This window comes from Sturnira hondurensis, unplaced genomic scaffold (genome assembly GCF_014824575.4).
Source record: "Sturnira hondurensis isolate 20B ecotype Veracruz unplaced genomic scaffold, ASM1482457v3 Scaffold0014384, whole genome shotgun sequence".
Lineage (NCBI taxonomy): Eukaryota > Metazoa > Chordata > Mammalia > Chiroptera > Phyllostomidae > Sturnira > Sturnira hondurensis.
Genome location: NW_028087015.1, coordinates 39004849 through 39032193, shown reverse-complemented (window position 1 = coordinate 39032193; position 27345 = coordinate 39004849). Strand labels below are relative to the sequence as shown.

At 53.4% G+C, this 27345-nt stretch overlaps 1 protein-coding gene across 2 annotated transcripts; it reads left to right on the top strand.

The window, feature by feature from the left end:
* The first annotated feature begins 903 nt into the window (after positions 1–903).
* Positions 904–25939, top strand: GDNF (glial cell derived neurotrophic factor). 2 transcript variants are annotated; one of them, XM_037063202.1, is made up of 3 exons: positions 904–1220; positions 5770–5946; positions 23616–25939. In XM_037063202.1, the coding sequence occupies exons 2-3, from the start codon at positions 5796–5798 to the stop codon at positions 24098–24100; spliced, it is 636 nt and encodes a 211-aa protein (XP_036919097.1). In that variant the 5' UTR covers positions 904–1220; positions 5770–5795; the 3' UTR covers positions 24101–25939. The 2 variants fall into 2 exon arrangements, with proteins under 2 accessions (XP_036919097.1, XP_036919098.1); XM_037063203.1 differs by having other exon boundaries at positions 907–1220; positions 5770–5868; positions 23616–25938.
* Positions 25940–27345: the final 1406 nt, after the last annotated feature.

The following is a 27345-nucleotide window of genomic DNA, read 5'->3' as shown; positions in this document are numbered from 1 at the left end:
TCAGCCAGCAGATATTTGGAGACCGTGTTGGCCCAGCATGGGGACTCAACTAATGTGTGTTTAGGTCAGAAAGCGAATCAGAAAAGCCACTGGAGGGCACGTCACGGAGTGAGCGCCCTATAAATGCATTGCCACTCTCAGCGTCCCCTGGCAAACGCTCGGCCTCCCTCGCTGGCTGCTCCACACCTCTGCTTCGCAGTGCTGGGAGAACTCCGGTCGGCAGCCCTCTCCTCCCCACGGCCTTCTGCCCTGCAGAAAAGCCAGAGGACTAGACACCGAGGAGGAAGGAAAGCCTTCGACAGGCGCGAGGAACGCTCAGGGTCCCCCTGCCCCCGACAGCGCGCCCTCCTTCAAAGCGCGGGGACGAAACCGGGCGCGCACGCCACGGTCAAGTTCGGATTGCCCCCTTGGGTTGGACTGCACAGAGCTCGGCACATTCGTCCGGATCTACCCCGGGAGGAGGAGGCGCGAGCCCGGCAGCGTCTCCACGCGCTGACCGGTCTCCCTGCACCCCAGGGAGGGGCGCCTCGCGTCGCCCACTCGTACCCCGAGCCCCCGCCTACGGAGCTCGGGCGCCTCCTCGCTGCTCTGCCTTCCTTCTTCCACCACCGCCTCCCGACCCCTCCCCTCCCGGGCCCCGCGCCTCCCCTCCCCCACCCCGGCCCCCGGCCCCCCGGCCCCCCGGCCCCCCGGCCCGGGCTCTCAAGGACCAGCCTGCGCTCCTGGCGCCCTCATGTCTTCAACCGACACCCTGCGCTGGTTGACGTGGTGTCTCCTTCGGATTTCCAGGCAAGATCTCAGCTCCGGCGGCAGCATCAGCCCGGCCCATCTCGTGCACCCAGGCGCTGCGCCCGGAGAAGGCGCAGAGCGCGGCCGCCGCCGCTGAGCCGCCCGCCGCACCCAGGGCCGGCGCAGCCCGGTCACCCTCCACCCGAGACAGCTGCAGCTGCTCCGACCTCGACTTCTGGGGGTGCGGGGGGTCGGCGGAGGAACTGTCGCCATCCTTCACCCTTCTCGCAGCGGAGGGGGCTGGAGCCTTGGCCACCGCCTCCCGCGCGCCCTCGCAGCCCGGAGCGGCCCTAGGATTGCGAACTCGTCGTGCCCTGAGCGGTGGGGCGGGGCTCCGCACTCCTGCCCTCGGCCCGGATGGGTGTATTGGCTGGGACTTGGGGCTCCTGGAGTTAATGTCCAACTGGGGGTCTGCGGAGACCGGATCCGAGGTAAGCGGAGAAGCTGGCCCAGGTGGAGGGGGCGGGTGGTGCCTGAGTAGCCGGCGGGCACAGCGGGCTTTGGGGCACCGTCAAAGACAGGGGTCACGGCTGGACCCCAGAGCAGGCCGTGAGATTGGAAAGAGCAAGGACTAGAGAGAACGGTGGCGCCGGGCGGATAGAGCGGAGAGAGGCTTGCCTTGCGGAGGGGCAGGTTGTCTTCCCAGGTGGGCAAAGATCTTCGCTGCCTCTGATGCCTGTGGACCTCGGAATGTCCGAGAGGGGTAGTTTCCCTACCCCACTGCGCGGGGCTCTGTTCTGACAAGTCCGGGGACCGTGCGGGGTGGAGGTCATCTTTGAACCCAACGCCACCAGAATGGGGCGGCGGGGGGGACGGGGGTGTGCCGCTGCATAGATAGCTTTGCCGGGAGTGAAACTTACTGATGAGCTTGTTTGGGTTGGTTCCAAGCAAGGTACAGCGCAGGCCCCGGAGGGGCTGCTGTAAAGGTGCTTGAGAACCTAAAAATAGAGGGCTCACCTCCTCCGGGCGCGGTCTCGCAAAGCCGCATTCCTCGCCCTTTTCAGATCCCGGTTGCTCGCACGTTCCAAAGGCCCGCACTCCCAGCTAACCATCCCAGCAGTAAACTCAGGAGGGGGGCTCCCTGGACAGGTCAGGACCCCCGTTCCCCTCGGACAAACATTTGGAACTCCCCAAAGCTTTTCCGTAGGCCCTCGAAGTGATCGTTTCAATGACCTCTTTTGTCCTGGACTCTCTGCCGCCTCCCGGGGAGCACCCCCTCCGGTACCTTGCACCACCTCAGGGCAGATTTCGTCCCGGTTTGGTTTCCAGCCCCACCCGAGGAAAACCAACCCTGGTCGTGGCAGGGAGTGAACTTTCGCCGGACCCCCACTCCAGCCGGTTGGCGCCCCCCTAGTTTCGGCTCTGGCAAAGGGGTCCGCAGGGCCGACGTGCGCGCCCAGGTGGGCGGGGGGCGGCCCAAACCCGGCGCTGCCTGCATTTCTGCTTATTGGCGGACAAACGGGGCTCTGCCAGCCCCTGCCGCGGATGTGTCAGAGCGCGCTCGGCTCCTCCTCAGTGTTTAGAATCTGCACTGAAAGTGCTCCAAGGGACAGATGCCGTTTCCAACCCCACGCAAACACTTCTTCCCCCAAATCCCTTCAAGTGGGAGCCGCTGCGCTTCCACCCGGCCCCCAGGAGGCCTCGCCCCGCGCCGTTTCTCAACGCCTCCGCTATGGCGGGGAGAGGGGACAGTGTCGCCTTTTCAACGAGCGTTAGCTGTCTGGGAAGCCAGCAGCGTCCCCACCCCCTCTCTCTCAAGGGGCTCTGGGAGACCCCTGGACCTGAAATCCAGTCTCGGGCCCTTTCACAGACAGATCTCTCCCCGGGCTGTCCACAGAAAGCGTCCCTTATTCTTTTCCCTTCCCGGGGTCTTGGGCCCAACCTGGGGACAGTCAAGTCATCGGACAGTCTAGGACACGGGGCATAGTTAAAGCATAGCAACAAATCTTTCAGCAACTTGTGTTCTCACACCAAAGGAAAACCACGAGTAGCAGCTCGCACACCCCCGCGCGCCTCCCTGTTCTCTCCTGAGATCCGGATCTCGAAGGCAAAGCCCGGAGAAACCTCCCAGTCTGCCAGACGCGAGAAGGTGCGGGAGAGTTCGCTGTCACCCAGACTCGGGGGGATCTGGGGAGGAGTTCTAGATGTAGTTTGCGGGGAACCCAGCCCAGGTGAGGTGGGGACAGAGCGGTAGGAGGCTGAGTAGTGGGATCCTGGTGCGGACATCCACAAGTTCCGGCGTCATTTGGATTTGGAGAGGCTAGGAGGGGGAGTGTTTCTTCTCCAGCTTTATACTCAAATTGACAACGCAGCCTCCCGGGCGCTGGGGCGCTACGTGCTCCGGCGGTTTCTGGTGCCCCCTGGTGCGGGGAACTCAGAAGCGCCCCCGGGCGAGCGCCGGCTGCTGTGAGCGAGCCAACTCTCCTGGGCGTCCTTTCCGCCCCGGGCCTGGGGACCACTAGGTGCCGGCGCCTGCGACACACCCCCTTTGCCCTGCCTGTTGCGTACCAGAAGGGGTGCGGAGGCAGATTTCTTGGCGAGAGCTTGGTTACCGCACAAGGCAATGGTTTAAGAGACTTGGACGCCGAGTAAAGGCAGCAGAAATACGTCGGACAGAGACGAACAGGGAGGCCGAGGGAGAAGGGCTCAGAGAAAGCATCCTCGTAGACCGACCACTGTGTGCTCAGCCCCCAGATACCCTGCTCCTCCTCCAAGAACTGGGAAGCCTCTCCGGCTGGAGCCAGCCCTAGCGGGCTCAGAGGGGAGAATGCGCCCTTCCTAGTCCGGGGTGTTGGGAGAGCTCTCTCGGGGCCAGCGCCGCAGCTGGCCGCGGGCGGGGACCGGAGCCGGGAGCCTCCTCTGGCGAGGAGGAGTTTCCCACCGTTTCCTCTTTTGCCAGCTTCGCCACACTTCTAATTGAGGATCCCCGCGTCCAATTTAAAAAGCCCTCCTTCGGCCAAGCAGGGGGGAGGGAGAGGAAAACTCCTCTTAATGCGGAAGGGAAATCTGGTGCCTCTGTGGCTTCCTGCTGGCGGGCACTGCGATTTGGAATTAACCCCGCGGCCGCCTGCTCCTGGGGCCGCCAGCCATTTCGCACTCTCCGGGGAGCTGGCCCCGGGCGAGAAGGCGAGAGGCCTCGGGTCCTCGAGTCCTCTCTGCTGACGCGCCTCGCTGCGCTCGTTTTGCACGGCCTGCGCGCTGTGCTGCCTGGGCGGGTGCGCTGGGACCCAGGGCCTTTGCTCTTTTTTTTGGGGGGGGGGCGGGGGGCTGGGGGTGTGAACTAGCCACAGCGGATGAGGCACCTGGAGCAGATCGCCCAAGTTCCTAGTCCCCACCAGCTCCGGGATCCCAACAGCTGCGTGGCGAACAAACAGACTCCCTAGGGATGGAAAATGCATTAGTGTCCGCGGCGGTGGGAGGTGGTGGCCGAATTAAACGTTTCTACGGGTGGGCCGCACAGGAACCCGGGCGGCAGTTCTGGGTGGAGACGCGGACAAGAAGCGGCGGCTGCTGGAAGGGAGGCGACAGGCCTGGTTTTTCATAGACACTAAAGGCGCCCAGGTTTTTGCATTACCTGGAAACTGTCTCCCGTGGGAAAAGTTCAGAGATTTTCCTAGGAGTCCGTTTTATTTGGAAGAGAGGGTAATCAGCTGCACGAATCCCGTGGTTTCCACTTGTTTCCACTTCCAGTTTCTGGAAACTGGAACCCTGGCTTTGGGTAACAGCCGTAGCCGCCCCGGGTTCCCACCCCCCCGCCCCCCGCCCCCCACCTCCTAAGTGGAGAGAGTTTGGCCTGGAGTTAACGGCGCCTTTCTCTCTCCACCTCCTCCCGCGTGCGTGGCCCTCTCCTCTAGGAATGCAAGGGCTGAGAAGCCAAACGGGGCCCCTTCCCTGAGAAGAGCTGAGCCCCGACAAGTGCGCGTTGGCGGCCCAGGCCTTCTGGTGCCGGTGTAAGCCGAAGAGGCCCGGACCCAGGGACCATGGTCCAGGAGTGACCGGGAAGGGGTTGGGGGTCGGGGAGGCCGGGAGGCTCCAGGCTCCTCTGGGAGGGAAGGGGTTTAGGGTCGGAATCTCGCAAAACTGCAAAAATAAAGGTGTCCGGATATACCACGAAGGATGAACATTTTTCAAGACAAACGCAATCCCTACCTAAAACCAATACCGAAGCCCGATTGAGCGCTTACTTTATGCTCCGCCAGGTTTTTTTCAGACGTGATTTCATATTCATAACTTTAGGAGGTGGAACTAGTATTTTAAACGGAGCTGATGCTTCGGGAGTTACGTAATTTAATCTCACGCCGACCAAACGTCTGCACGTTTCTACTAACTTCTTGTTCCGACGACAAAATAGGTGGGAAGAATGAGGCGTGGGCGGCAGGTGGGTTGAGGGTGCCGCGGAGCCTGCCCCGCCTAGCTGGGAGCAGGATCGGGATCCCCGGGCCAAGGGTGAGCTTGATTTTATTCTAACATGAAAGGCCCGGTCACCCGCTTGGGTTGGGAGGTGGTTTTCCGCAGCCCACGAGAGCTGCCCGGCGGGGAGAGGAGGTCTTTGGCTGGGGCGGAGCACAGGCACAGCATGGGGGCTTCCCGGTCGCCGCCAGAGGACGGAGTGGTGCGCACCAGAAATAGGGACTGGTGAGGAGCCCTGGTGTCATTGAGTTGACCCGGTGTCCCAGGGTCGTTGTATTGGGGACCTGTGCTGACAGCGGCCCTGGTCAAAAATAAGACCCCTGGGAAAGGGCGACAGAAAAGGAAGGCAGTTGTGTCTCGACACGGCGAGAGAGGCGCGCGCTTGGGGCGCACCAGGAGGGGGAGCAAGTAGGGGATTTGGAAGGAGGACGGAGGTGCCCAGGGAACCGCTGGACTGCAGCGGCCTCAGAGGACTGCGGTGCCAAATTTGGAGGGGGCGCGGGGATGCTGCACCCAGGGCGGCGCCCAGGCTTAACTCGCGTTCTCCGGTTCTCTCGCCCGTGGGCGCAGGTGCCGCCGCCGGACGGGACTCTAAAATGAAGTTATGGGATGTCGTGGCTGTCTGCCTGGTGCTGCTCCACACCGCGTCCGCCTTCCCGCTGCCCGCCGGTAAGAGGCCTCCCGAGGCGCCCGCCGAAGACCGCTCCCTCGCCCGCCGCCGCGCTCCCTTCGCGCTGAGCAGTGACTGTAAGAACCGTTCCCTCCCCGCGGGGGGCCCGCCGGCGGACCCCCACGCACCCCTACCCGCCGCCGGCACACAGCCCAAGCCAGCCCCGTGGGCCGCACCGTCCCCCGCCCCGAGGGCAGAGCTGCGCTGGTGCTACTGGCGGCTGCTGCCCAAAGGCCCCGGGTGCCTAGTCTGTATATGGTACGTGCTGGTTTGCCCTGCACAGAGGGCATCGAATCATTGTCCTGTCCATTTAGCATTCCGATGAACAGATCTTTTCTCCGCCACCACAGGGAAACGCACCTGTGGCCTTTCTCCCCTTCCCCAGCCTCTCTCTCCCTCTCTCTCTCTCTCTCTCTCTCTCTCTCTCTCTCTCACACACACACACACACACACACACACACACACACACACGTTTTTTCTTGCTTCCCCAGCCCTTATCTATTTGGGGGCACCGGGCTTCGCTAGATTCTAAAAACAATTATGTTTCCATCCTAAACTACTCTTGAAAAGGAAGAGGCCTCGGCCTTCCCAGAACCAAGCCAGAGTCAGAGAGAACGCAGAAGGGCCTCGCCTTCCAGGGCAGGCATCTGGGCCGTGTCAGAAAAGTTCTGGTTCTAGAAAGACTGAGGGTGAACCCAGATCTCAGGACCTGGTGGGGGAAGAGGGTCGCAGTGTAGTTCACTCCACCCGTGACAGTGTTAACTCCTAAGAAACCAGGGGATTCACATTAGAAAATAAAGCTGTAATTGTGCTTCTCGCAAATGTTTTAGGGGGCACTTTATTAGGGCATGTTAGCTATGATTTGATATAATTTACCCTGCATGCTTACATGAACAAAAGTTTATCTGTTACATAAAGCAAGATATGCCACATGGCAAGTTAGAGATGGTTGGAGAGGTATGTAGGCCACAGAGGGAGAAAATCAGTCCCCAGATAAAGCAATAGTGAGCCATAGCCAGAGAGTGTCACCCTGGCTACCCCCCCTCACACTACCCTGCAGCCGTTTTGCACTTGAAATACGTGGTAGTCATATGCTCAGTAGAAGTGGTCCCCCAAGTCAGAGGTGGTAAGAGGCCCCCAAACCCTGCAGCCTCGGGCTAAGCACAGCCTAGCAGATCTGAGGAATTTATGTTATGCTTCTTTACAAACACAAAAGCATATTGTGCCAGAAGCCCCCCAAAAAGAGAAAAAGTTCATTTTTCAAGGCAAATTAAAACTTCAAGAGTGACTTAGGTTAGCGAGAGGACCTGTTTGCTTCATTGAAATTAAAATAATTGTTCCAACAGTTCGGTCAATTAGTTGCACGATATAATCCTATTTTTAAAACCTTTGGTTTCAACTGCAAATTTCCATCTTAGTCTATATAAATGATTCTCTAATAGAAACTTAAATTTAAAAATGCCCCTCGGTACCATTGCCTTTAGGACAGTATCCATGAGAGAGCTACGTGGCTTTTCCTTCGTTCGTACGGCCCAGACCAGAGGGACGGGGCACGTGGGAGGTAGGCGTTCTCTACGTGGCCATGCAGGAGAGAGTGAGGGCCCGATTATGATGCTGGTTAATTCCTGGGGAGCTGGTTCGCATAGCAGTGTGCTATCTACCTAGGCTTAGTCGGTCCTGGCTCCTGGTTCTGGCTCTGCTTCCAACTAACTCTGTGACTTTGGACAAGTTACTTACTTGCTTGGACAACTCAATGAACAATTTAAAACTGTACAGTAGAGGAAGGCCTTTCTACTACGAAATGCCAGTGGGGATGAGTGTTGCCCCCTGGCCTAAAAGCCTCTGGGAAAAGACTCGAAAGAGACTCCTGCTCACTGGAATCACCTGGGAACATGAATGAACTCAGATGCCGGGCCTCACCCAAAGAGATTCTGATTTAACAGGTCTGGGTGTGGCCTGGGCATCTGGATATCAGATGCTCCCCAGGTGAGTCTCATGTTGCAGCCAGGGTTAGAGTCACTCTGACCTGATCATAGCCCATGAAAATCTGTGCCTCGTGTAAGGTGCCATCCATCCCAGAGCAAGGTGGCGTTGTTCGTACGAATCGGGCAGGTGGGGAGCGCATGTCATGGGGGAAGGGAGATTACTTCCCTTTTCCAAAACTGATGCTACGTCACCAGTGGACAAGATCTGGACCACTCTGTTTACACTGGACCCAGCAGGACGCAGCCAATTCTGTTTTCTCTATAGGAAGACCCAATAGATCCTAGCGGAGACTGGAAAGAAAAGCTGAGTGGCGTTCTAAGCCAACTTGACTTCTTTCCAGGTATGTTCAATTCGGTAGCAGGCTGTCAGCGCAGGGAAGGCAGAATAATGACAGTGTGCAGACTTCGCGCACACTCGAGCGTGTCAACGCGCCCCTGTCTCAGTGCTGACATTTACATCCTGCTCTGCACACCGTGCAACTGGTTCAGGCTTATGTAGAAAAACATTAAGTCACTTGTTCTAGTTGAGAATATAAAGTACCGTCTATCTCGGCCCCTCTTCCTTTGAAAGGCTTGTAACTTGGTGACTGACCAAAGGCCCTTTGATGCCACCTTAATGGTCGCTCTGTGCTGTTCAAAGGGGCCTGGGCTGGACCCCACACACACACTCACCCTGAGGTCGCCTGTGTTCTGCCGGTCCAATGTCCATGGAACAGCCAGAATTCCATTCCTAGGGTAAGCTATCCCACTGGAAATCACAACTGGCCCACTTGCTTCCCTAGAGGTTGACTATCAAGTGAATGGGCTGTGGCTGCCTCCTATAGCAACCTCAAACCTGTTGAAACTCAAGGCCGTGTGATTTTCCTAGTGGGGCATCCAAGACCTTTTCCTCTAGCTATCTTTGTTCTTTTATTTTGCTTTTTTGCCAATGTCTTCTCCAAAGGGCGATTAAAGTAGACAGTGAGGGATCTAGAAGGTGAAACTCACAGATGTCATAGTATTTCAGAGCTGAAAGGGAGCCCCACAAGCAGACTAGCCAAGTGCCAGAGGCCCAGGGTGGCAGGAGGCAGGCCTTCTGAAGCCAGGACCAGAGTTTCCCAAACCAGTGAAGTGCACAGAGAGCATTTGATTCTGCTACTGAGGGGAAACCACTTTATGTGGGAGGAAGGTCTGCAATTGATGACCAAAGCCGTGTTGCAGGAGGTTGTCTGAATGTGCTAGTTGATCACAGTCACATCCCAGATCTCAGCTGTGTGCAACAGCTCTCAGTGTATTTCACAAGGAAACACATAATGTGCATGTGGATTTAAAAATCTGCGATCTAAAACCACTTATTCACTTAACAAACAGTTCATGTGTGCCTGTGTGTGCCAGGCACTGTCCTGGGTACTAGGGAATCCTGGGTACTGGGTACTTGCTCCACGTGAGAGACGAAAGCCCTGCCTTCATGGAACACAGTGGCTAGTAAATGTATGACATGGGGTACAATTTGGGAGCGTTGTAAACTGAAACTACACATGAAAACCCTTGGGCTGGTAAAGTGGCTTATTGTGTGGGCCTGGAAGCCAATGAGAAGAAACACAGAGCATTGTGAAACTGCAATTACAGGTCATCCACAATTTGTTGTAATTCAACAGGATTATATTCCACCATTTGGGTAGCGAGTCACAAAATTGCCTATAGAAACAAACTTCTGAATCAAGCTATCAAGTTCCCAGGCTAGCCCGCAAAAATCTATATAAACCAGATGTGACTGAAGTCTAATTCACAATATTATTAGGCTAGAGCGTCTTCCTGAGGTGCCAGGTCCCTACATCTGTAGGAGGGCAGAGAGTAAGAAATCAAGGAGTTTTGATAAGCAAGAGCTCAGCTTCACACATTTCAGATCAGTCTGTGGTTTGGACCCCAGCCTTGCCACTTAACCGGCTGTTACCTAGCATCTCTTAAACCTCAGTTTCTTCATCTGTGAAATGGGGATAATATGCAGCCTGCCTCAAGGGGTGGCTATGAGGGTTAAATGAGGTAATGCTTTGTAAAGCCCCAGAGATAAGTAGTGTAGTTGTCATTTGTCACCCTCCTACTTCCAGCGGCCCCTCCCCATGCTCCTGCCACAGGCAGCCTCTGCCAAGACGAGGCTCTGACTGGTGGAATCCCAAGCAGCGCAACGTAATTTGCAGCGTGAAAGAAATGCAGGCCTTGCGGGAGGCTATTTTGGGCGCCACAGTCACTCGGCTGACCAGCGCACCAGCACGTAGGCAGGTCAGCCTTGCCTTGGGACTCTGCCCCTGGGTTGGCGTCCCCTGCCTCTTCCCAGGCTTCCCTCCCCCCATTTTCTGAGCCCACATAGTTCCTATGGAATTTTCCCCACCAGATTCCCAGAGCCATGTCAGGAAGCCCCTCTCCTCAGTGGGGAGACAGGAGCCAGGGCAAACCCTTCACATGTGGGTGGTAAGGGGGCTGTGAGTTGGCTACCTGCATTGAGATACAGTGTTTCTGTTTTAAATGATCCCCGCTGGCTATTTAATTTAAGACATTTCATAAACCCAGCAAAACACTTCTGGGCAACTTCAGTGCCATCAGCTGGTTAAGTGGTTGAGTTTTCACATGTCACGTTATGGGAGGTTGAGTTCAGAATCAATACAGTGTGTGTCTGTTGCTTCATCCTGCTTTCGGGACTGTGCGGATGAGCGCTACTGTGGCAAAGTAACTACCTGAGCTGGAAACGGGCTCTGCCGTGTGGGGCCTGGCTCGTGGAATCAAGAAACGGCACTTCTGACTCTCAGGAGGGACTGATTCCTCACTTGGGAGCTGAGACCAGCGTCTCACGCTGGCCCCTGTGTCGAGACCTATTTCAAACTGCGGCTGTTTAGAGAAATCTATTTTAGGCTTGATTTGAATTGGCCCGTCTTAGGCACTTAGGCTGATCCAACAGCCGAAGAATTCTGCTCAAAAGATTCTACTTTGGCTGCTATAAAAATAAAAGGAAGAGCTGGCACGTTCCCCTCTAGCACCCCTTTCATCTGTATTTAGTACTGAAGGGTCCGTGGCGACTTCATTCCATTGAAACACTGGTTCTTTAACCACTGAGCTTCATCAGGAAGCTAGTACCAATGATCTTTCCTGTGTGAGGTGCAATGTGGCATCTGAATGGCACCGCTGAACATGAATAGCTTATGATCTAAGTGCAAACTATGGATGGGTAGGTGGGTGGGTGGGCGAGGGTCAGCCAGTCAGACAGCTTTGTCTGCCGAGGGGGTGACCTTGGCTGTGGTCATGATAAGTATTCCCAGCAGTGAGGGCCCTGGGTCTGGAGATCACAGCAGGGGATGACTGGGGGAGAAGGGGGATTTGAGCTGTACATGAAAGATGGATCTTAGGAAGGGGAGGGAGAGGGGAAAGAGCACATTCCAGACCTAGGAGCAGCCTGGACGAGTTTGTGGCCACTGTATGGGGAGGGGGCAGGTGGCAGATACAGAAGACCAGACCCGTCGCCAAGTACTGGGAACAGGTGGCGGGAAGTGGTGTGAAATTGAGGCTATCTCTGTAGGTGACACCCAGATTAGGAGATGCTGTAAAATGCAGGAAAAGGAGGTGCTTGCTCTGTTCTGGATGGCAGTGAGTGGCCCAGAACATGCCACGTCGGCAGGCCGCAGCAAGTGGGACCTGGCCGCAGAGCCGGGATGTTGCAAACGTTCGTGAGCGTCAGGCTGCTCCTGAGTGGGGTCTCTATAGCATGGGCGTAGTTTTCACTTTGAAGCAAGGTGCCCTTATTTTAAAAAACTTTATTTTTAATAGGCACAGTTGAATCAGCCTCTTAATCCCCAAGTAAGGGAAGGGCACCTCTTAGCTATCCACATGGTAAACTCATTTTTAACAAATAGGTTTTGTATCTTGTCCTAGATGCGGGCATTAAGCCCCAGCAGGCAGGAGGAGATATTAGTATCCCCAGCTTACAGGTGAAGAAATGAGACCTAGAGAGCTGTTCAGGGTCGCAAGGTCAGTGCCAGGCCCAGCCACAATGCAAACCTCCAACTTCTAGTCCCGCAGTCAGTAGCTTTGGTTCAACGCAGGCTGTGCCCCCGTGTCAGTAGATTAAGAAAGTGCAAACAGTGGCTTACTAAAAATACGTGGAGTGACCCTGACGTGCAGGTTTCCAGGAAGTTGATCAAGCAAGCTGGTCCGAAGTCCTTCCTGCCCTTTCCTTGATTCCCCGTGGGCTGCAGTGGGGCGTGGGCTCCTAGGACGAATGGCTACTTCCCAGACCAGACCAGACCAGGGCATCAGAAGGAGGGAAACCTGGGTTTCTGCACATGCTCGTGTGAGACGGATGCTTTTGGCAATGACAGAAGGCCCTCTAACTGTTCAGGACATAAGCAAGGACTCGTCAAGGACTTCATAGGGTGATAGCCTTTGGGGGGCCTTCTGGAAGGTTCTTTTCCTCAGATCATTCCTCCGCTGCCCGGGGAAGTGGGGAGCTCACATAGGGAGCCAAGGATGACCACACACGTGCCAGACAGGTGCCCCGGTGGGCACAGGCCTGGGGTGTGTGGGTGGTTTGGGTGGCCGCTGAGGAACAGGTAGTCAGCGCCGCAGAGACGAGGCCCTGCTTTTGCACAAGTTTAATAACGGGTGTGGGAAGTCGCGGTTTTCAGTTTTCAAACCGTTTTGTGCTGTGAACCTGCATCAATCCTGTCGTCAACTATTCTGCATGTGGAAAGTGACAGCTAAAGTTTTCTTACCATAGGTGTCATTAGTTGTACCAGATGTAGTCCCCAGCCCACTCAGGGACTGGATATGTGCTTCACGTACCTTTTTGGCAAAACTGTGAACCTGCAAATTGAGCTTATTCGAGTCCTTGGAAACTATTAAACTAACCAGCCCAAATATATTGATTTTTTTTTTTGGTTGGAAAAGGTCCAACCTCATTTTCAATTCAAATTCGCCCATGGAAACCATCACACTTCCAGATCCTAATTATGAGATGAATAGATGGATGGGCGGACGGACAGACAGGTAGATAAAGCGCCAGGCCTTGCCAGTGCACCTGCCGGAATGAAATACAGAACCGCCTGCTTCAGTGCTTCCTGGCTATTCACACGGGACCTTCCCTCAGTAAGTGTTTCGGTGCCCTTCGCATGCTACGCGTGTCCTCGTGTGCCCTTCACTGGGACTGGCCTCTTGTCAGCTTTTGGCTTCATTTTTTTTCCTGAATCGTTTGAGAATTAGTTGCAAGCATACCATTATACATAAGGGGTGATCCCCCAAAACAATTTATTTATGCAAAATTGTGTACTTCTTCTTACATGTTTAAATGTCAGTCACCTTCAAAGTACTCTCCATTTGATGCAACATACCTATTGAGACTTTTTCCACTGCTCAAAACAGTGTTTGAACTCATTGATTTGGTTGCCTTTTAGTGCTTCTGCTGGTTTTTTTGTTTTACTTCTTCAAGTTGGCAAAAACATTTCCTTTGGAGGACGTTTTCCTTCAGGGGAAACAAAAAAATGTTGCTCTGGACAAGATCTGGTAAATAGCGAGGTGGGGCATGGGGGGTCATGCTGTTTTTGGTCAAACGCTGCTGAACACTCAGCACAGTGCGGGCAGGTGCCCTCGTAAATCACCCATCATGAAATGGGCAAACAGGTTGAAAGAGTCTTCAGAAAAATTCACTGAAGCTGAACACAGCCTCTCACAACAACACCAGCTGGTACACTGATATAGTTGGGTTCCTAGAACACTCACCCCATGGGGGAGGCCTGTACTACAAGGGACCTGCCCTCCAGGAGATAATTCCCTGGTTTTTTGGGGGCCCCCCACAGCTCAGGAGTACCTTCTAGTAATAGGGACATTATCTTATGTAACCACAATCCAGTTACCAGTCTCAGGAAATTTAACGTTGATACAATACTGTTATCTAATAGAGTTCATATTGAAATTTCACCAGTTGTGGCAATAATGTTCTTTAGAGTTTTTTTCTTAACTGGAGGGGTCACAAATTGCATTTGATTTCCGGGTTTCTTTAGTCTCCTTTATTCTAACATGGCTCCTGTGCCTTTTTTCCCCCCATGACATCGACATTTTTTGGAAAGTCCGGGCCGTCTCATGTGCTCTTTTGCGGGCTTCTCTTCAGTGTGGATTTGTGTGGTTGTTTCCACACAACGAGATTCAGGCAAGCCTCAGAACACTGAGTTCGTGATGCTGTGTCCTCACACCAGGAGGCACTGACAGCAGGCTGTGGCCAGGGCCATGCGGGCCTCACTGTCCTTGCCCGGCACCTCCAGGTGTTCACCCTCGGACAGTGCCTCTGAGTAAGATAAGCGAGATGGGTAGGAAGCACTCCTCTCTCCGGAAGACAGGAGGGCGACTGAGAAAGGAGAACCAGCGGCCGGAGTGTTCACTGGCAGACCAGCTGTGGGCCAGACACAGCACGGGGGGATGTTTGAGGATCTGGACCTTGATTCTCTTAAAACTACCCACTGTCTCTATGGAATGTGGTCCTGTGCCCCCAGAGGGGCAGGTGCCTCAGTCAGAAGACGTTGATCTGTGCCACCAAGGGCCCAGAAGCACTGCTCGTGGGCTTCGGAGTCAGTTTACGCCTGTGGGGGTCATTTTCGGGCATTGCTGGGAACTCGGAAGACACAGTGCACATCCCCACAGCAGACCTGCTCCTTCTGCCCATGGCACACAGACTGCCTGCGGGTGCCAGGCCCTGTCCTCTGGGCCAGCGAGACGAACGTGGGACCAGTGTCTGCATCCCCGGTACAGGATCTTCACACCGCTGCCCTCTCTGTAGGCATCACCAAAGAATTGTCACAGGCACAACCACCGTAGGGACAACCTTTCAGGCACTGTTTGTTAAATGCTCTCGGGCACTGAGCTGAACACTCTTCTGCCATGGTGGTGAAGGTGTGGCCATGCCCACTTCAAAGGGGAGGCTGGGGCTCTGTGTGGTGAAACAGCTGAGCCAGACGCTGGACCCAGGGCAACCTGAGCCCAGCACCTGCTCTTGCGACCGTGTCACACGATCGCTTCCTGCCAGCCTAGGACACTGCCACGTAACTCTTCTGGCCATGACAGAAAGTCAGCGAGAAGAAAAACCAGGCGTTGGGGTTTTGTAAAGGCGGTAATTTCGGAATGGCACCGAGAGCTGACCTGAAGAGTCAGAGGTTCCCATCATTGTAGTCCTGGAGGGTAGAGAGTGCCTCCTCCTCGTGCCTGGCCACCAGATCCATCAGTCAGGCCCCTTCTTGCCGGTGCCTCGGGCCCTTTTCCTCCAGCTCAGCCAGACCCCTGGGAAGGGCCATGGGAATCCTAGGCCTCTAGGCCCATGGGCAGGGCTTTGTGGGAGTAAGAAGCCAAGGTTCCTTTGCCTCCAGCTTCCATTGGGGTTTCCCTAAAAAACCACCTGCCTCTGACATCACCACAGGGTTATTTTCCCAGGCGGCTTTCTGTGCACTTCCTTTCATTGGGAAACTTTCTCACCCTTGCCCTCGAAGGTCATTCTGAGGGCAGTGGCAGAGCTCACGGTGAGCCCTCGCTAGCGTGGGGCACTTGCTGCAGACCACCCGTGCTTTTGCTCACACCAGGTGTGCGTGGATTAGCTGGCAAATGGGCACCCCGTTGGGTGTTTTTCTGACTTAAAAGCAGGAGAAAGGACAATCTCCCCCCAGGGGAGCCATGCTCCATTACTGTAAAATTATTAACACGACTGTGATAAAAGTGCGGACCACCGCGGTGGAAATCAGAGCCAGGTGACTGGAGTCTGAGTAAGTGGACGTGGTCTGTCTCTGCCCCGGGTGGGGGTATGGTTGGCTGTTTGTATTCGTGCAGCAGTTTCTATCACGCTTAGGACAAGTTTTCTTAGGTCGGTTGTAGGACACGAAACCCTCAGGATGCAGCATAACAAATGAGTGTCGGTCCAAGTGGGTGGAAACAGGAAAGAAAAGGAGGGTTTCGGGGGCAGGGTGGCTTTTGGAGGAACACTCAAAGCCCCCCGTTTCTGATTCTGAAATGGTTTGCGTTCTGGTTGCCTTTTCCTTCTGCTGTGAGAGGATCCGAAATGCTATTTTAAAACAACAAAACACTGGTGTTTTCACAATGCAAATCTTTTCAAAGAAACCCACAACATCATGCTTTATTGCCAACCAACCGCTTGGTCAGGGAGAGGACACACAGGTAGCTCTGGCCGTGGCCACAGAGACTTCGTAAACTGCCCCTGCTGGCGATTATTCTTAGAACCCAGACACCGTGGGCCCCTCTTGAAGCTGACCCAATGGGAGCACGGGGTCGGGCGGCCCTCCTCCGAAGGGGTGCCCTCTGGCGCAGTCGGAAAGTAGGGATGGTCGGTTCGTGATGTGCAACGCAGCATCTTCCAGAGCTGAGTGACTTAAGGGGCTTTTTCTTTTTCTTTGATTCGTTGAAACAAATGGCAAAATTAACACTTTTAAATAGCAGCAGACGACAGGACTTGTAGAACTGTTCAGGGAACTGGGACATTCTCATGGACTAGCATCACACATCTCAGGGGTCCTTGAGGGCCCGTGGGAGCAAGGGCAGGATGAGCTTCGGGGCCCTCCTCGCCCCTCGGCAGCAGTGGGCAAGCCCAGCCTCGGTGTTGTGAGCTGCTGGGACCGCCACACGCTTGAAGCGGTGAAAACAGAAATGGATGAAACCGATTCTAAGAAAGTGGCGAGTTTATGGGTCTGGCTTCTGGATGTGGGAGACCGAGGGATTACGGCGTGATGGCACTGGGTGTCCTCTCGGCAGGAAGCTGCAGGCTGAGGCATAAGGATGTCCCCCACCCACTAGAACCTGGGTGTTTGAGGCTCAAATACAGGAAGGACCTTTTGAGCTCGGCTTTTCTCCTCCCCTAAAGAGGGCAAAGGGAGATGACTCGGTGTGTTGAGAGACGCGTGGTGCTGATTGTTTCGAACGTAACTGAGACATTGAGCCGAGAGGTACACTGAGAAGGTGGAGAACTCCTAGAACCTACAGTACGCCCCATGGGGTTCCACAGGCGCCGGGATGGCAGTGGCCGAGTGGCATGCTGGGGGGTATCAGCCGAGGTGGTCCCCTCGGAGAGAGAAGTGACCCGGCAGCACTTTCCACCAAGCCTTAGGCCATCTGCGCCTTAGGGTGTTAGCCCTGGGAAGGGCCCCAGAGAGGGTCCAGTTGACCTCATCAGGCTAAAGTGCCTAGTCCAAGGTCACAGGGCTGGGCAGGGACTGACCCAGACTGGAATCCCAGGCGCCGTCCTCTCCAGCTCTGCAGCGACAGTCGTTTGGTGCCAGAGTGCGTTTGAGGAGCTTCCGGAGACGGGGCCTCTCTGTCTGAATCCGCTGCCACCCTTGGCTGCCGGTTTTCCGGTTTTACCTGGGAAAACGCCAGATCTGCCTGAGACCGATAGGCACGAGCCAGGACACGGGAGAGATGCCCCCGAAGGCCATGCATTCCCTTTCATGGAGACAGTGTACTGAATCCTGGGGCCCGTGGCAGCCTCATTTTAGCATTCACATTGAATTCCGCACAGCCAATGCGTCTCGCACTTCCTGTTCTGAGTTCGGCGAACACCTGCGGAGGAAAGCCGCGCACCTGGCGCGTGCTCCAGAGGGCATTCCAGGTGCCCCGAGACTCGAGAGCTGCAGGGTAGTCAGATTTTTACTTAAAAACAAATAGTATCATGGAGCACTCCAACCAGTCTGATCTTTGAAACCAAGTCACCTTGAGTCCACATTTATGAGCCAGGTGGCCCCGGGCAAATACGGATCTTTCCCCCCGCCATGGTCTCCCCATCTCTGAAGTGGAGATGCTATGGGACCCCCACTTGAGCCTTGCAGGGATGTTGCTGAGTTTAAAGTTAACATTGCATGAAAGTCGGCGTCCACCCCAGCGTTGTACTGGTGAGGTTTTTTAGCGCCTCAAGGGAGCTGTTACACAAAATATAGAATAGTGAAATTTTCTGATGTGAGGAATTATAAAAGCAAGACTCTGCTGTGTAGCTCTTATAATATTTTGACAGTAGTGGAAGGAAATCCTGTCTGTGCCTTACTGAACAATAGAAATAAGCTGGTCTAATGAATGACACTTGTTGGGAACTTTCTTGAGAGGTTGCATCAGTCTGAGGCTGAGCTTTCCGTACAAACATGCATGTGCGTGTGCATAGATACATATATGCATGGCTGCATAGATATAGGTATATAAAGAGAAGGAGAGAGAACTTCTATTTTTATCTACTTGGTCTACAGAGCAATTTGTACTTGACCTGGGGAACAGGTAAGCAAAGAATACTAGACCACGTGTGCCCCAAACCCCACTTGCCACTTCTCTGTGGGCAGCCTTGAGGAAGACAGCTGCCCAGCACCTCGGCAGCCCCAGGCACAGCACACCTGGAGGCTAGCCCCCCCACCCAGTGCTGGGCACTGCCAAGAGTAAAGGCACCCGAGTGCTGGTTCCAGACACCCTTCTCACAGTGCGGCCTTGCCTTGGGCAGCTGCTCGCCCCCATGGACCTCAGCACATTGACCCTGGCCCTTGTAACACACAGGAGCTGGGCACTTTACAGCGAAGGATGGAGGCAGGTTCTCCCCAGAGCAAGACACTCCTATGGCCCCCAGGTCCCCGAGGCTGGCTCTGGCCTGGCAGATGGCTCCTCTAGAGAGAGCCACTGGGGACAAGGGTCCGGCCTCCTCTTTCCTGGCAGCCTCAGAGACCTTCCTCTGTCCTTAGAGCCCACTTCCCTCTGGTAAGGGGTCATCTCCTTGCCTCTTCTCCTAGATGACCTTGTGCTGCCTCCCTCGTGGGCCCACGGCTTAGAGACAGTGCTGCAGACCAGCTTAGCCTCCAGCCTGGTTGGAGCGAGGAGGGGCACAACTCTATTCAAGTCAAAAACGACCCTTTGATGACCATGTAGTAAACCTGTGCTGCATTTGAGAGAAATCTAGCATTTAGGGGACTCTCTAGTGAAGGTCAGGTTCACGGAGACGATGTCGGGGATCACGCACCTTCCAGTTTGCAGTTGCAGGGAGCATTCAGAGGCTTCACCGTCGTTCCCATAAAAACTCATTGAGTTTTACAAAACAGTCAACGTCCCAGTCACCTTCCTTTGTTCCCAAGGTGACGTATTTTTTCCCCATAATCAAGTGAGGCGAAGCCTCTGCAGCGAACGGCTTGTTCCGAGAGTCGTGCCCTAGTACAAGGTTTCATTTGTTTAAATAAGACTGTTTATACAAAGGGCACATCAAAGTTGGAATCCTTTAAATAGAATAATGCCAAAATATTTGGTTGCAAACTGAAAGATGACTTCAATGCATTTGGGCATTTCGGTTTTTCAAAAACTTGAGCTTTTAGATGGAAGTGCTTTTCCAGCCGAGGTCTCTCCTCCGAGTTGGTCTGGGAAATGAGCAAGCCTCTAAAAACCAATGATGGTCCTCTTCTGTGGTCGGCAAGGATTTTCCTATCAAAGTTAATACTAATGAGGGCCATTTGTGCAGCTGACATTCTGCCAAGCTCTTTATAGGGTGAAGAACAAAGTGATATAACATTAAGTCTTAATTTAGGGAACAAATCCAAACCCAAACGCCTCTCTTCCCCTGAGCTCGGTGAATTCCTGGGGATGGAGGCAGCTTTGGGCTCCTTGGTTCCCCCTGGGGAGCTGACCCGCCTGGGCCAGGTTCAAAGCCTCTGCAGAGTTTTTGAGGCCAGGCTCATGAGGTGCTTGGCTCCCGCTGTCCCTCAGTGGCCTAGTGTTGTTGATAAAGTGAGACTTCTCTATGTGAGAATTTTGCACCAAAGGGCCCGGAATTCGGAATTTAGTTGGAAGGAACAGGACTCCTTGCTCTGTGGCTTGGAAAGTATAAGTTTGCCCTTTTCTGGTTTCCAAAAATTATATCCAGGTAAAACATTCAGCCTAAGTATTTATATTTGGTTTTTTGCTGTATTTTTCAATAAGAAGAAAGGGGAGGAAGGGAACCTTTCAGCTCAATAAGAAGTGCTTATGGCCTGAACTTGGGGCTTTAATAAATATGTCCACGTTAACAGTGAGGTGTGAGGGAGGTTTTCCCATCAGAAGGGGAAGTTTTCACTAACTGCACCCTTCGGTTTGACACATCGAAAAGTGACTGACCGATTCCCAGGTGCCAGGAAGCCTTTCAGTTCAAGGTCAATGATTTGTTCACCGCGTCACCCAAAAGGCCAAGTGGCTGGTCCATGCACACCGCATCACCCTGAAAAGGCCAAGTAGAGTTTAAAATAAGAAAAAGGGACTAAACACTCTCCTAATGGAGTACAAGTATGTCCCAAACGTTATGGGGGACTGCTTATACTAAAAATGTATTCACTATTTATCTGAAATTCAAGTTTAATGGAGTGTCCTGTGTTGTGTCTGGCCAGCAACGCCAGAGGAAAGAGCTATGCAGTACAGCATCTTATAAAGGAGGGAGCATGTTTTTCAGAGACTTTGAACGTGTATGGTAATAAATAAGAACATTATAAAGGCTGATTCAAATCATTATCATCACTCTAGTCACATTGAATTACATAATTTATCATGTGCTATAAGGTAATGAGTCTGAAACCAGTGTAAGTTGAACTTTGCTAACTCACATGTGTTCCCATGCATTTAGGTTAAAATTTCAGTAATGTTTCATCCTCGTTTACGATTAATCCTCAGCTGATTCTTCATAGATTTTAGCTTCCTATGTTCCCAGGTTTTTAAGTTAATGATCAATTCGGGGAATTCTTAAACCAGGGACCCCATTGTGCAAGTCCTTTTATAAAACAAAGAGTCTCTTTTTTTTGGAATTTGAAGACTTTGCTTGTATTTTGACTGATCACCTCTACTATCTTAGTTTTAGAAGCTTGAGCATGGATTTTTCAAATTGAGCACACCTAATTTCCTCTTTTATAGCTTATTACTGGAAAAAAAACCACAAACAGCATAAGCAGCTCATTTTTCAAAGTAAGTAGTCCATTTCTTTAAATCAGAGGGATTTAAAGTTCTGTTTTAAGAAAACAGAAGACTTCCTAAGGAAGTCCAGTCAGAGCGTGCTCAGGGGAGATGACAGATTTGGAGTGCTCTCCTGCTCTCTGCCCAACCCCACAGTAGGGACAGGTGACTCCCGGGGTGCGGCCGTTCTGCACGCTCAGGGCAGGGTGGGCCTGCCAGCTGACACTTGGAAGCCCCAGGAAGCGGGCCTGGCAGGGAAGGTCGGCTTGGAGAAGATTATTCTGCTCAGCTCACAGGTGGAGAGTGACTGGGACGTCCTTTAGGGCCTCACAGCCTCCAGGGTGAGGGGCGCTGTTTATTTTGGAGCCTTCCGTTTCCCCACGGGTTGGCGGGGGGAGGTCATGGCAGAAGTCCAAGGACTCGTTCTTTCCCCTCTTGATGAGGATTAGTTCATTCATAAGTTACTGTGGGCCTCCAGGAATCAGACCCTGTTTAAGCCCTTGGGATCCACTGGTGAGCAAGCCAAGCCGCTTGGTCCCAGTATGCTCGAGGTCACATTGGATCAGAGCAGGCAGGCAATCAATCACAAACACAAGAAATAAGTCGCACATACCCGGTGTCTGAAGGAAGTGTCAGGAGGGCGGCAGGGTCTGAATGTGGGCCTGGGGAGGAACTACATTCGAAATGAGGGAAGTCGGGTGGGACTTGGCAGTGGGGACATTTGAGTGAGACTCGAAGGGGACATGGGAAGTCAGCCACTGAGTTCTCTGAAGAACAGTGTCCAGGCAGGAAGAAGACAGCCCAAGTCCCTGCCTGTGTTTGAACTATGGTTCTCAGCCCACGACATTTTGCCCCAGGGAACCTTTGGCAATGTCTGCAGGCACTTCAGTTTGTCACTACTGAGGGGCTGGGGAATACTACTGGCATCTCTTGGCTAGAGGCCAGAGATGCAGCCAATCATCCTGAAAAGCACAGGGCAGCCCCCCACGGCAAAGAACGAAGGGTCCAGCCCAAAACCCGAAGTCGAGAGTCCCGCATTGGAAGAACAGTGAGGAGAAGACAAGGTCAGAGGTAGCAGAGGCTGGGGGACTGGCCGTGGCCAGGTCAGGTGGGGCCTTAGACCCCTTGTGGACTTTGGCTTTGCCCCCAAGAGAAATGGGGAACCCCTGGCAGGACTGGGGCAGAGGAGGGGCATGACCAGTGGTGAGTACCACGCCAGCTGCAGGTGGAAGTCAGGCTGAAGGAGGGAAGGCCAGGATAAGGGAGCTATCCAGGCAGGAGGGGGTGGGGCTCAGACCTGGGGGTGGGGGGGAAGCAGCTGCAAACTGTAGACACCGGTACTGAGGTGCTCTGGGGACTCACAGGGTCCCCACTCTGCTATTGCTGCAGATCATAAATCTCCCATGTGTTATCTGTATCTAGACAGACAGATGGGGGTGGTTCAGTCACATTAGCTTTTGTTTTATGCGGTAGGATACCCAAGGTCTTTTTTAGCAATCGGCTCATGACCAAACAGTTTGATGTGGGTTAGGCACAGCGTGATCCTTCTCTGCTTTAACTTGGTCTCCGCCCAAAACATTGACTCTTGCTGACAACCCTTTTCTCCCAGAGTGGTAGATTTCTCTGAGCCACGAGCAGTGCCGAACAGACTAAGTTACCTGCAAATGGGATGAGGGGAGCATGAAACGTCCAGAACCTAATAAACAGGCATTGGAGCTGCTTCTCTCTTTGAGAAATGTATTAAACTGTTCAGATGGTGCCTCTTCTCTTGATCAGCCAAAGCGAGGGCTGAACTGCAGTGGAAAACCCCAAGAGGCAACTAATTCCCTGGAGGTCTCAAGCATCACGGCGGATACCTCGTCATTCCTCCCTCTGGTGTCCCTAAAGTACACATTGTGTCCTGTTTGCAACCCAAGACAGGGGAGGTATGTGACGGCCTGCAGCAGACGCCCTGGGACCCCACCCCGGGGTCAACCGCATCTCGTTCCTCCTAGTGCTGTGAAACCTTTTAATGATCAACTCACAGTGTTACCGTATTTTTTAATCTCATGCTGTTCCAAGGAGGTGGTAAATCAGTGTCTTCATTACTGAAAAGTAGGCTGTTTTTCAGCCTCTTAATGCTTTTTAAGGAAGTTTTAAAATATAGTTGCACTCATGAGCTTTTCATTTGTTCTATCAAAATGATTCTGGCCCCTCGGGCCTGTACAGAGCTGTTAAATTGGTCAGATTTAGGGACGAGCACTTGGCGGCAGCAGGGTAGGATGGCTCCCCACCCTCGGCGACCTTTTTGTAAGGACCCCCACGGCACAGTCTGCACGTTGTTGCTGCGTGGGAATTCCTCCAGGGCTCGCTGGCCTCCCCACACCTCCCACCAAGGGCGGTGCTCTGCTCCAGTGAGCATCCTGGCTCAGCCTCACTTTGTGCGACCCTCTACTCTAGGCTCTGTTTTCAGACTCGAAAACTGGCCGTGCAGGATTGGCCAGCTCACAGCCACCTCAGTGCTGCCTTGTGAAAAGTGACAGATGTTACACGAACGGAAACCATGCCCCTAAGAATTTGTTCTCTACCAGGAAGTATGTCCCCCTACTGTCTTAGTCTCCCCTGTCGACGGGGTTGTTTTCCTTCCTCCAAGTCTCAGAGGGTGCACATTAGCCTCTGCTCTCCAGGGGTGACAATGGCCACTGAGCTGGCCATGGAGGTTGCCCATCTTGCTCTGGGTCAGAGCTGTGGTTGACTCTGGGAGGCCCTTTGATCTAGAAGATGGCTTGAAATGACCATTGCTGTTGTCTCACATTTTCTGTTGTTTTCTTGTCGAACAGCAAATATGCCGGAGGATTACCCTGATCAATTTGATGACGTCATGGATTTTATCCAAGCCACCATTAAAAGACTGAAAAGGACCCCGGACAAACAGATGGCTGTGCTTCCTAGAAGAGAGCGAAACCGGCAGGCCTTGGCTGCCGGCCCGGACAACCCCAGGGGGAAAGGCCGGCGGGGCCAGAGGGGCAGGAACCGGGGCTGCGTCCTAACCGCTGTCCACCTGAACGTCACCGACTTGGGTCTGGGCTACGAAACCAAGGAGGAACTGATTTTTCGGTATTGCAGCGGCTCCTGTGAGGCTGCCGAGACGACGTACGACAAAATATTGAAAAACTTATCCAAAAATAGAAGGCTGGCGAGTGACAAAGTGGGGCAGGCCTGTTGCAGACCCGTCGCCTTTGATGACGACCTGTCATTTTTAGATGATAACCTGGTTTACCATATTCTAAGGAAGCATTCCGCTAAAAGGTGTGGATGTATCTGACCCCTGCTCCAGAGACCGTGGCACATTGCATTCCTGCTACCGAGCAAAGAAGGGGACCAAGGTTCCCAGGAAACGTTCGCCCAGATGGAAGATGAGGACCAAGGTGGAGGAGGAAGAAGAGGAGGAGGAAGGCAGCCATTGGGGGAGTTTGGTATGGAGAGATCCAGCTGCAAAAAACTGGACAGGAGAGGGAGAAAACAGCCATCTGGATTCTCCCGAATGGCGGCCGTTGTCACCAGAAGCTCAGGGCTGGTGTTCCTGGTTGGGTTTTACCATGGTTCCATCTGATACAGTCCACCGTCCACCGTCCACCCTCACCGGTCTCGGGCACAGTCGCGGATGCACTTGAAACCAAACCAGTGTGTCTCCTGTGGTTTGTTTTCAGACGTCAGGAGACACCGGGGAAACGTAATCCTGGTGTTGTTCCTCGTCATTACGTTTTACTGCTGAAAGCAAGAAAGGTTTATTTTTCTGTCACTCAATGGAGACATGCCCCGGAAAGAAGGGGAGAAAAACAGCAAAGACACAAGTCACAGTAACCTTGGAATCTGAAAGTGAAGGCCTGAGGGTTACTACAACCAGCACGTTGTGAACGGCTGGCGACTCATTTTGAACTTGGTGTGTGGGGTGGGAGAAGTTGGCTAGGAACCAAAAAGGCTGTCCTCATGCCTAAACACCAACCTGAAGGTATTTCCTTTCTGGCCCTGGAAACAGGAGACCAGTTGGGGTTCCTGGCAGCATTCTTGCAGGAGAGCAAAAGGGGAAGCCCCACCGCCCTGGGGCGGGGAGGCCGCTGGCCCGTCGGTTTACAGAGAGACGGATGTTACATACACCCCAGCTCCGTTTATGCGTGGTCACCAGTGACCAGAGAAGCTACTCGATGCAATGCATCCATTTCAGATACAGAAATAGAGAGAAGATATTTATTGAGATTTAAGTTATTGTTATTTATTGCCATTCACTAATGAGTTTCTCTTTCTTCCCTTATTTATTAAAGTTTCTTTTCAAAGGTGCCAAAGTATATGTGCTCGCCAAGTGTGAAGAAGGGTGACAAAGGAAATTTCAATTGGGAACAAGGGTCCATGCTTTTCAAAGTATTGAAACACTTTCACTAGGCAAAAATCACTTACTTTACCTTTTAAAGAAAAGCCCTCATTAATTTCCCCAGATTTTAGCATCTTCCCGATTTTTCATTTTTTACAAAAGAGACGTGTCTGAAGGGCCGTGTCTGAGGTGTCCTTGCCGGGAGCCGTGTGCAGAGGCGGTTGGCACTCGACTGTATTTCTTCGCTGCTCCAGCTCTGAACAGAAATGCCACATGCCCCGTGTTCTGTTGTATTTAAGCTCTTACCCTGACCACATGTACCTGTGATGTGCATAACCGCACACACGAAAGGTTCCACTCCCACAGTAGGTACTTCTACATCCCATGCCGACCCCAAAGTGGAAGTCCTATCAGGTGGCCGGGTTCCACCCTGATCAGGGACTCTTCCTCCGTCCTCTCCACGGTTCCCGAGGCACGAGCCAGTGCCAGGCGCAGCCAAGGAGCATGCTGCCGCTTGAACTGGGCTCTGCTGGTGGCCATGAAGGCCCCTGTCTTCTCTGCACCACTGCGGCTGTCCCTGTACACCTGATCTCTCCCCTGGAAGATGGCAGCCTGGAAGGGTGGGCGAGGGAGACATGTCTGGCCCGGCCACTCGCCAACCCTGGGGCCAGCTTTCTGATGAACATCTTGGGGGGAGGGGAAGAGCCCCTCCCAAGAGCCCAGGCTGCGGGTGCAGGAGGGGCCCATTGCACCTCCTTCAAACCAGTGTATTAATTTGACTGAGTAACAGAGTTACCAGGCATCTCCTCCCCCCCGCCCCCAAACACCCCAGTTCCCTCTCACCCTTCCCCTCTCTGCCCTTTCTGCTCCTCTTGCTCGGCTTGGAAACAGAGGAAAAGGGCCTCCCCTCCCCCTCTCCAGGGGCCGGAAGTGAGGGGAACCTTGCCGAGGAACTGTCGCTCAGCACATCTGGTCATTTGGGCAGCACAGTTTGATGTTGCCCCAGGGTCATCTGATTCAGAGACTCCTGGCAGGCTTGGTGGCTGGTGTCCCCAGATGACAACTTGGCCAGCCCCCAGCTCCCAATAGAGAGGCCCTGCCCAGAGGGGTCGTCGGGTTCCATGGTGTTGACAACTCGTTCCCAGCATCACCTGCACACCACAGGCAGGTCTCAACCGAGACAAATCGCTCCACCAAATCCACAAAAGGGTAAAGTCTGTGATTTTTTTTTATCGTTGTGATTACCACCCGATTCAGTAAGGAGTGCCCTTCTTTGGAAGTTCTGACTTCTCTGATCTGTCTTGGTCGTTTGTGTTATTCAACCAAAGTTCTCTACAGACTTTATTTTTGTACAATATCATTTTGTAACTTTTTACAAATAAAAACTCATTTCTATTGCTCTCTGTACTTCTGTACTTCCTCACATGTCCCGGACTACCACTGGGCCAGGCAGCCAGGCAAGAGCAGCCAGGATGGCTAGAAGGCCATCCCCACCTCCTCACCACCACAGCCTGCTGGTTGGTCAATGGCCTTGTCTATCAACTCTCCACAACCAATCACTACTCAAAGAGTAAAAACCTTCCTTTGTTCAAAACAAATGCTTAAGGGTGCCTACACTGTTCAAGGCACTAGCCATCCAAAAGTGGAGTTGACGTGTCATTTGAGTGGAGGAGGAACTACACAAAAAAGTGAAAATATGTAGTGATCCAGGTGATAGTAAGTGCTATAAGGAATCCAAAAAGGGCCCTGGCTGGTGTGGCTCAATGGATTGAGCACCAGCCTACCAACTGAAAAGTTGCCTGTTTGATTCCACATCAGGGCACATACCTGGGTTGCAGGCCAGGTCCCCAGTGGGGGGCATGCGTGTGGGAGGCAACCAATCGATGTATCTCTCACACACTGATGTTTCTCTCCCTCTCTTTCTCTCTCCCTTCCCCTAAGTTTGGAAAACTTTGAGTTAAATAAGATCAAACAATGTTTTTTAAATTAAAAAGAGAAGTGTGGAGCTTCTTGGAGCCCCTATCAGACTAACCACCGACTTGACAGTCTGGGGTGGGGGGGGTGGGTTGTAACATGCAGAATGCCCCAGGTGGGTGGTCCCCGTGAAACCGCCTGCTGTGCTGATTTCTTTCTCATGACACCTGTTGACCATCCCTGGACACTAACCTTGAGCCATGTTCCCTGCTCCTTTAAGCATCGGG

What these genes read in the sequence shown, in the direction of transcription:
- GDNF (XM_037063202.1), top strand. Translation starts at nt 5,796, where the DNA reads ATGAAGTTATGGGATGTCGTGGCTGTCTGCCTGGTGCTGCTCCACACC. An exon ending in CTTCGCGCTGAGCAGTGACT is followed by an intron (nt 5,947 to 23,615) that starts GTAAGAACCGTT and finishes CTTGTCGAACAG; the next exon opens with CAAATATGCCGGAGGATTAC.